At 34.5% G+C, this 9,800-nt stretch overlaps 1 protein-coding gene and 1 long non-coding RNA gene across 2 annotated transcripts; both read left to right on the top strand.

Moving 5' to 3' along the window:
* The first annotated feature begins 2,653 nt into the window (after positions 1 to 2,653).
* LOC116727230 (uncharacterized) lies at positions 2,654 to 7,007 on the top strand. The gene is made up of 11 exons (XM_032574538.1): positions 2,654 to 2,717; positions 2,982 to 3,085; positions 3,165 to 3,232; positions 3,299 to 3,354; positions 4,082 to 4,144; positions 4,216 to 4,287; positions 4,667 to 4,738; positions 5,340 to 5,405; positions 5,481 to 5,531; positions 6,338 to 6,376; positions 6,469 to 7,007. The coding sequence occupies exons 1-11, from the start codon at positions 2,654 to 2,656 to the stop codon at positions 6,765 to 6,767; spliced, it is 954 nt and encodes a 317-aa protein (XP_032430429.1). The 3' UTR covers positions 6,768 to 7,007.
* A 702-nt stretch (positions 7,008 to 7,709) lies between these two features.
* On the top strand, positions 7,710 to 8,998 carry LOC116727523 (uncharacterized). The gene is made up of 2 exons (XR_004340814.1): positions 7,710 to 8,000; positions 8,079 to 8,998. It is a non-coding gene; the product is annotated as an uncharacterized LOC116727523 (long non-coding RNA).
* Positions 8,999 to 9,800: the final 802 nt, after the last annotated feature.

Here is a 9,800-nt window from a genome sequence, read left to right as displayed (position 1 = left end):
GTGTAAATCCAAAAGGTAATGTTTTACGACTGGAGTTCCTGATCAAAACTCTGCAGAATCAGATGTTGTTTTTGGTGAAGACGGAACCGCTGACCCCGACAGAACCAGATCCATAAAAACCAAAGCCGCCGCTGCTGGTTCAGAGGCAGAAAACATCCGTCCTGATGCAACACCGAGCGCGTCTGCAGCAAAGGAGACGGGCAGCAAGAGCGCCCCTAGTGGGGAAACTGGTAAACGGAGTCCGGAGTCGGACTGCATGCGTCAGAAACGGAAACAAAGAATGAAGGATTGGCTGAGCTGCACGACGTCGGTCTAATCCGCCTGTTATAATCTAGAAAAATCCTGCTCAAATCGACTTTATGTGTCGCACCAAACCAAGTGGTTTCTCTCTTTTATTTATTTAGTTCACAGATAATCATAACATCTTTTTGTTCTTTTGCATTTGGTGCATGAGTTGAATTGCCAGTTTAACTCACTGAATGGATATAATCCTTGTAAACAATGACAGAGACGCTCTGAATGGATTGTTTTGGAAAATATTCTGAATTTTCTGTCCTTTTGTTTTCAGAAAATGGGAGAATTCAAGGAGCAAAGCAGCCAAAACACGGGACCATTTGTCCATTTCCCTCTTAATCTCAGCTACACCATCTAGTTTTGTCGTATGAATAAACTGGACGCAGGTAGCATGTTATTATAGTTTAGGTTGGCTAAAACACAGATTAGTTTCTTTATTTGAAAAAAAAAAAATACTTTTTTTTGTGTTTTAGTCAAAAAATTTTAAATATTTTTATTAGAAAAACTTAACTTTATTTTTTTGTCTTTATTTTTTTATTTTCTTAGGTTAGTTAAAACAAAGAATTAACTTGTTTATTTGAAAAAATTCTTAGTGTTTTGGTTCTAATTTTTAATATACTTTTCATTTTTCTAGTTTGGTTAAAACCCAGAATGTGTTTCTTTCATTGGAAAAAAAAAGCTTTTCAGTGTTTTGGTTGTAATTTTTCTAATATTTGTATTGTTTTAGGTTTGTTAAAACCAAGAATTTGTTTATTTACCTGAAAAACGTTTTTAATGTTTTGGTCCAAATTTTTAAAATGTGTGTATGATAAACATTTGTTTGGTTTGCAGACTGTGGACCAACAGGACAATGGATGAAGAGGCTAAAATCTGGTAACTTTACTGTGTTAGTGAGCATTTTAGTGTGTTTGTATCAGTGTGAGATGCTGATTTACTGAGGAATTCAGTAAAATATTAAATGGAAATTCATACAGAGATCCAACACTCAGGATTCCTTGACTTACACCATTTTAGGGTTATAAAAGTTTATTTTTATTTGAAAATTAACACTAATTTGCGTTTCTATTTGAAAGTTTTTTATCTTATAAAACTTCTGTTACATATTTTACATAAGCTGTTAGGACATAAAATGTTCTTTTTAAAGAGGGATGTTCTTTTAATTCAAATTGAAAGTAGGATTTCTTTAAACTTTTTGTTGATTTGTTTAGAAGACGCTAAATAAAATTTTAGATAAATATTTTCTCTCTTTAGGGAGTGGAGGCGGTGCTAAAGCAAACAAACCTGGTATGGAGGCCAGCAAATGTTTCCTTATTTTCTGCTTTTTTTATGCATTAACTTTTCTTATTTTTTGTTCTGATCTTTATTTTTGTTTCCTTTTATGTTTTTTCTTATTCTGTCTTCTTGTCCTTTTGTTTTCCATGTAATTTTACCTAATTTCTTTATCCTTTTAATTTTTTTATTGTTTTCTTTTTTGTCGTGTCTTTATTATTTTTATTTTATGTAATTTTACTTGATTCTTTTTATATTATTATTTTTTTATAATCCATTTCAAATGTTCTTTTTTCTCTACAGATATCTCTCTTGCTGTAAAATAATTAATCTTGTTCTTCATTTGGTTTATTTACCTGTATTTTTATAACAAATCATGACATTTTGATTATTATGTGATTTGAGCTTTAGTAAATAAACCCTGATGGAAAAAGGAACCAGTTATTCTCCATGCGTGCAGCAGGTTGATCCGTTACCCAGTTTCTCAACTGAATCTGAATAAAATTATATTAATTTTTAGGAGGATTCAACTTTCTAGGACTCAGTAATGGACATGGAGCAGGTAAATTTTCCTTAGTTAGACTTGTCCATGTCATTTATTTTTGATTGCTATAAATGGATTTGTATCATCAGTTCTGCATATCCCTACAGAGGAAGCATTGCTCAGCCTGGTAAATGCTTTTATTTTGTAGGAGTTTGGGGGAAAATTATGATTTTAAAAATGTGGGCCGCACTTTTGTAAACTGATCTGTTTGGGTGCAGATTTCGGACAAGGCGTCTACCCTGCAGCTGGATACGGAAACCAATATGGAGGTTTTGACCCTAAATACGACTCCTTACATGTTCAGAACCATATTCTCTGTCTTCATGTTCAGTTTTTTTAAGATTGGTGTCTTTAAATGAAAATGTAAGTAGGAGAATATTTGAACATCTTGTGCAGAAAATCAGTTTTGGTTTATTTTGAAGTTTTCTTCTTTTTGCAGCTCTTGGTCAGATTTTGCCTGCTGCTGAACAGTCGGGTATGAACAACGTGACAACAGAGAAGATATTTAGCTAAAAATGTCACTAAATGTATGAAAATAATCCATCGATGCCTGTTTTTACAGGTGGAACCACTCAGGTTTCATTTGGTGAAGCTCCTGCTGGATTTGACGGTGAGATGTTTTATTTTTTTATTGAAATTAGGACAATGCATATAATAACAGCAGTTAGTCAATGTAAATGTGCTTCATCCAGCAGATGAAATAACTGCTGGATGTTTACAGTGAAATTTTAACTAATTTTAAGTTAGTTTAGCAAGTAGAAGATTGCGATCGATTGCCTTTAAAAGCACATTTCAGGTACAAAACAACATGACTGCTCTTCTTCTGTGCATGGTGCAGCAGTTCCTCACATTCGTTTTGCATTAACTCATAAAGGAATAAGTCAGTTGGACGCTCAGGCTGCAGGCCTTCTTCCAAACGGAGCGCCTCCTGGTGGTCAGACGCTCGGACTGACTGCGGAGAAATCGAACTCCAATACGGTGAGCTTCATGCAGCAGCAGAGCATCTCTAACATGTGATGGTCCAGTCAGACGTGTCGGTCTGTCCGTGCTGCTCCAGGTGTTGGCGGGCTGCAGTTTGGGGAACCTGTCCATCTGGGAACCAACGGGGCGGGAAACTACGGTTATGTGTGCGACAGCTTGCAAGGTTTCACCTCCGTTTACTGCATCGTGATTTGTCTCATGTCTGTTCAGGTTACGGAGTAACCTGCATCTGCCTGCAGGCGACGGTAAAGCAACTGGAAAATACGGTGAGCACTCGATTATTAAGAACGATTACTCATTTAAGGAAACAAACAAACAAATGTTTTATCTGTCGTCAGTATGGAAGCCCGTTACTGCCATGGAAGAAAAAATAAAAGCCCAACAGGAAGTCATGCTTGAGTTTGAACATCCAAATTTTGACTTTGATAGTCATAATTGAAATAAAGGGATAACTTTGACTTTTAAACTCATGATTGGTGTAAAAGGTTATATTTATGACATAGAAAGTCTTAATTTTGACTTTCAAAGTTAAATTATTACAGAAAGTCAGAATTTTGACTTTCAAAGTCAATTTTTGAGATAGAAAGTCTCATAATTCTGAAATCTTCTCATAATTATGAGAAGTTCTGTCATAATTTTGACAGAAATTCAAAATTATGAGGTAGGAAGTCAACATTTCAACTTCTATAAGGAGGCTTGCTCCTTTGGAAGCCGGTGTCTAATAATTGTGACTTTGAATCTTGAAATTATGAATTTCCATGTACTTCTTACCTTTCAGATGAAAAGTGAAATTCAAACAAACCTGACAATTGAAATAGCAAACAAAGTGCAAATCATATTTTTTGATAATATTTGTCTGCAAAATACTGTTATTGTTAGAATAAAATTCTTTGTTTCCATTTTTACATTTAAATTAAACATAACCCAAAAAAAACTGATTCCTTTTAGCAGAAAATGATTTTTATTAATTGTATTTTTCTTCTTTTTGTTCAGGATATGGAGGCGTCCTAAACGGTGGGCAGCTTTTAGGCCTGGGTAATCATGGAAATATTCCAGGTAAAAATGGTGGAAACTTGGGTCTGTTGTGATTTTAACAATTAAAACTGAAATGTCAATAATCGTTTCAGATTATGGGACTCTTCCTTATGAAGCTCAACCAGCTGGATTTACTCCGGAAGCGATTTCTGCCAGCCAATATGGTAAAAAGGAGAATGTTAAAACTATGACATACTAATGGGATAACCCTCAGACATAAAGTTGAGAAAATACTACAAATATCATGATAATTTGGAGGAGAAACATAAGCAAATTAAGGCCAATATACCAGGTAAAAGTTACCCAATTAAGCAAATTGGACCAATTAAGCAAATTAAGGCCAATGAAAATATAAACTCAAAACAATATACTTCTTTTTTTAATTTATGACTTACTCCACTAACTTTTATTTTTCTATTAATTTTAAAATGAATGACCATCTGGAACCGTCATTAAATGTGTAGTATGAATCTGAGAAAAAAAAGAACTACATCATGTTTTTGCATGGATATAATCAGGTTCTATTAATTTTCTGTCATTCAGGCCTCATTGGATCGCCGTATCATCCTGCACCTTCTGGATCTGGATATAACGGGAAATCAGCTGCAAAATATGGTGAGATCGATCAAACACAACAAAAAGATGCATGAAAAGCCTTAAAATTGATTTAGTCAATTCAAAGTTTACAAATTGTAAAGTTTACAGGTTCCTGGGCTAAGCAACATTAGCATGTTTGCTCTGTTTTCATAGGACTTGTTGATAATTCAGCTACTTGCATATTTTGACACTGCAAAAACACCTGATTTTACCAAGTAGTTTTCATTTAGTTTCTAGTGCAAATATCTTAATACACTTGAAATAAGACAAAACTAACTTAGAAGTAACTTTTCAGCCAGATATAGGAGCTTCTTTTAAATAAAAATCCTTAATATTGATGAAAGAATACTAGTTTCTTCTGGAGACTATTTCACTTATAACATGGGAAAAATGTTTTATGAGTGAATTAATCTGCTAAGGACTTCTTCGTCAATATTAAGGTCTTACTGACTTAAAACAAGCTCCAATATCCTATACTTACTTGAGTACATTCTCAGTAAATTAAAGTAAAGTAAATGTTGGATTTTTCTGACATGTCCAGTGTAAGATTTTGCAGGTTTGGTTAATTTTGAGGTGTTTTGTTTGTTTTCCGATCTGCTTTATGGGGAACTCGCTGCAGGTGGTGGAGAGACTCCCTACGCGCCACAGATTCTTGGTTTGGGAGAAGCAAAATCAGGAAAATACGGTGTGTTTTATAAAGTGTTGTGGGTATATTCATATTATCTGTTGCTCTGCAGCTTTTAATTTAATTCAATCCCAGCAGGTAAACAGAAAGCTCACCAGTCTCAGCCTCTTGAATCTGCAGCTGGAGGTAGAAAACATGAATGAAGAATACATTATTAAAACTCCTACAATGGATTAAAAATGTGGTGCATGATTGGCTTTTGCAGAAACGACTGGTTTGATTTATGACCGTCAGCCTCCTCAGACAGAATTACCTTACGGTGTGGGAAGCAGTTTTTACTAAAATGAATAAATAAATGGATAAATAAAAGCAACTTCTGATTTATTTCATGTTTTTCTTGTAATCATCAGTATTTGCAGTCCAAGGTAAGACTAGGTCTGCAATATATGCTGAATTAACTAATGCAGCTCAGCTAATGCTGCAGGATGGAACTTTTAATTTATTTATTTTTGACGTATTTGTTGTTTTGACATCAAGGTAAGAGATAATCTGGGGGGAAAAACTTGAGCTTCTCTTTCATTTTTCCAACGCTCCCAGTGCTATCTAGAAACAACCAATCAGAGCCAGGAGGCGGGTCTTAGCGCTGCCAGTCATCCTCCATACACTTCAGCTAGCTTAGCCTGTTGTAAATACTGAAGCTAGTTAGCATAGTGACAGGATAAACGGTTTTCCTGTAACTGTAAGTTGTTTTTCTGCCCTTAGCACATTTAGTAGTACATGAGGTTGATTGACAGCGCTAAGGCCCTCCTCCTGCCTCTGATTGGTTGAAGCAGTGGATTTATTTTCTCCAATACTAGCTCAGTGAGATCGGTATTTGTGCAGATTTTACAGTACATGTTGACAGTTGAAACCAACGTATTTTTTTTTTATATAAAAGTTACGTACCGCAGCTTTAATTGAACTCCTTTTCATTTGTTTTTTGTGATGATTAGAGAACGTGGGCTACTTAAAAGGACAAGTGAAGCCAGAAGGTAAATCAAACAACATAATTGAAACAAAGAGCTGTTAAAGCATAAATAAATATGTAAAGTTTAAATCTGAATACAAACCTTGTCGTCTGTAGCGGTTGCATTTCCCACTCCCAGTCCGTCCCTGGAGGACTCGCCAGACCTTGTAGGCTCCTTCACACTGGATGAAGGTGTGCAGGATTTATCTGACGGCACGGCGGGTTTACTGGACTCTTCACCTGCTACAGAGACGCAGGGCGAATCTCACCTGCCTGAGAATCCGGATGACCTGCAGCTGCCACGGCAGATACAAATTCAGCAGCAACTCAAGCTGCATTTCCACCCTCAAGGCAAGTCCTGGAGCTGCTACAATCTCCGCTGCAGGGCTTTGCAAAATTTTTCAGACAAGGAATGATTAATAGTTTGTTTTATTCAAATTAGTTCAGATAGATTGACTTTTAGACCTTATTTTAGTGTTGTAGTTTGGCCGCCATCCACCAGAGGGCGCCACTGGTAATCTGACTTGAAGCGCAGCCGTTCATAAGCGAATCAAAGATGGCGGAGCCATACCGTAACAGTAACAGTTCAAACAAGAGTTCGGTTTGGGATACAAAATGCACTTTATGCGGTTCTGTTTTGACATTTAAACACCCGACAAAACTCCTTTAGTTTTTTTTAAAATAAATACTCGATAAGAGCCTTAATTCTCACCTTTTATAGCGATTATTCAGCCGTTCTTGGCGGCGGAGTAACGTAATTTTCTTAAGCAAACAGTATTAATGTGCTACGAAAGCGACGATGTGCTGGCAGAAAATTGCACGGTTGATTTTGAGGGCTGTCTAAGCTAAATAGTGTCAGATAACCTCAATTTTATGTTTTTTAAAAATATATTTATATGTTTGTTTTTATTTTTTTTTAAGGCAGCATATATTTAGTCCTTTGTGATAAAAGGACTCTTGATAAAAACACTTTTTTAAAGAAAATGTTGACATTAATTAATCGTTATTCGACTGACAAGAGCAACCAACTTTAGAGTTACTTATTAATCGATAACTTGCAACATAATTCTCATTTAATAGCTGTTTCTTACAAAAGTAATCTTCAATATATTGGATTTTTTTATTTTTATTTTTGCTTCGGCAGATTTAAGTTTTACAGAATCGTCACATTAAAGATGTCTGGCATTTTTAAAAAACCCATTTTATGACGCTGCGTATTAAAATGCGCAGCGTTTTAATACGTTGCAGGAGCACAAATACTCCTGCAACGTCACCTTAAACTCGCATTCACAAAACATACTGCCTGCGTAAGAAACAAGGGGTTTTGGAGTAACTCTAAATGTTTTATTTCTCCTGCTAAAACAAAAATATATATGAGGATAGGCAAAAATATACAAAAAACATTTGAAAATTGTTTTAGCAATTTACATCGTTCCTATTTTTGTGCCATTGAAACAAATTAATTAAATATTCAAAAAACATTTTACAAAAACTTGCATTTTTCAATTGTCGAAATATTTTCAAATCGGAAATATTTTTATGAAAATAATTGCAAAGCCATACAGTATCTTATTGTTTCTGCGTATTTTCACGTTTAGGAAGAAAGAAATATGACTTGAATGGATTCTTTGGGAACAGTGACCATCAAGGTAAGCATCATTTTACTCTAGATAGCTTTTTGAGTTTATTTAGTCTTTTTCCTTACTATTTTATTTCTTTTCTCGTAGATTGACTCAGCTGAGAAAACAACATGTTCCCTATTTTGTTGTTTTCAGTTTTGTGTCATATTTGTACATTATTTGTATGGATGTCGGCCATTTTTATGCAAAATCATCGTATGGTCCAGTTGACTTATGAAATTGCCAAACTGCAATATTCATTAGCCTCACAATAATGAATTTAGAAATCAGTTAATCTTGAATAATTAGTGTCTCTGCTACAATGTAAGGTTTTTGTCAGGCTTTTACATTTATGTTAATATCTTGTTTGTGAGATATTAAGATTTACATTGTTTTATTTTGGATAAATGCACCAGAACGTGTGTAAAATGCTAAAGGTTAAACAGTCGAAACATGGGCTTTCCATCTTTACTTTAAAACAAAAATATGACAAACTTTTCTGTAAGAAATACAATTTTGGGGTTATTTTCATGGGGTAATATTGCCATCTAACTGTTTTGGTTGTGTCTTTATTTTATTTTAAACCAGTTTTTATTTTTTATTTTGATCATTTGTGTATCAAAATCCCTCTTGAGTGAGTTACTATCCCAACATATGAAGTGAACAACACAGACACTTAATTATTTGAATTTATTCATCCACAAAACTAATAAAAACAATTTAGTTAAATTACAAAGTATATTTAATCATTATTTTTATTTGCATAATTGAAGGAAATTCTTATCAGAGCCAAGAATAAAACCATACACCATTGTTCAGGGAAGAGATAGTAGAAGAGGAACTGACCTGGAACCAGTTTTTATTGTCTATTTTATTTTTTTCTCTGATTATATGCAGATGAAATCTTCCACCATTATGTTCTGGTTCTGTTTTACTGTGTATATTTCCAGCAGCTCATTTAGTTGCTTTATTTGTACTGTTTCCCCATTCATGTTTAATAAAGCTGTTATTTTTAAATCTTTCCTCTACATACTGCGGCAGTGATTCAGTTTCATTTAAGAAAGTCGAACAGTTTCATAAATATTGTACAGTATTTGATTAAAACAACCAGATTATCATATATGGCACGTGTGTCAACTCAAGGCCCGAGGGCCAAATCTGGCCCGCCATAGCTTTTTATGTGGCCCTCTAGACTCCAAATTATAGCAATGGGCCCCTCCAGTTTTTACAAACAACCGCAAAATTCACACAAAAATCAACGATCCCCTCATGTTTCTGAGTTTATCAAACATGGTTTTCTGAGTTTATCACATTTTTTCTGCGTTTATCAACATTTTTTCTCAAATTTGACCATAAACATTTTGGATTAAGTGCCTGCTGTCCTCAGCCTGACCTGATGTCAAGTTATAGTCCATGACCGATAGAGCGATTAATAAAAGATCACATTTAACATCATATGTTAGCGCAAATATTGTAAAAAATTCCTTAAAGATATTTCTAAATTGCGCCACAAAATCTGTGATGTTTGATTGCAGAAAAGCACAAAAACAATCCTGGATGAACTGATTAGTGTGAAAAGATGTTCAATATTATGTTATTTTAAGAAACACTTATTGATGCTGAAACACCTATTTATTGATATTTTAACAATTTAATTGGTTTTCATCAATATGTTCTGGCACAACAGGCCCTTTATGAACATTCAGGTTTTTGATCTGGCCCAACACAGAAATGAGTTTGGATAAAAACGAGTGAATCATGGACTATTTTGAATGTAAACAAGAATAAATAGTGAGATATTTGGTGGTGGAATGATGTCACACCGCCAGC

Source organism: Xiphophorus hellerii, chromosome 10, assembly GCF_003331165.1.
Source record: "Xiphophorus hellerii strain 12219 chromosome 10, Xiphophorus_hellerii-4.1, whole genome shotgun sequence".
NCBI lineage: Eukaryota > Metazoa > Chordata > Actinopteri > Cyprinodontiformes > Poeciliidae > Xiphophorus > Xiphophorus hellerii.
This window is presented reverse-complemented; position numbering and strand designations above follow the sequence as displayed.

Coding starts and splice junctions, on each gene's coding strand:
- LOC116727230 (XM_032574538.1), top strand. CDS start 2,654: ATGCCTGTTTTTACAGGTGGAACCACTCAGGTTTCATTTGGTGAAGCT. Junction 5,406..5,480: donor AGCAAAATCAGGAAAATACG/GTGTGTTTTATA, acceptor ATTCAATCCCAG/CAGGTAAACAGAAAGCTCAC. Junction 5,532..6,337: donor TCTTGAATCTGCAGCTGGAG/GTAGAAAACATG, acceptor TGTGATGATTAG/AGAACGTGGGCTACTTAAAA.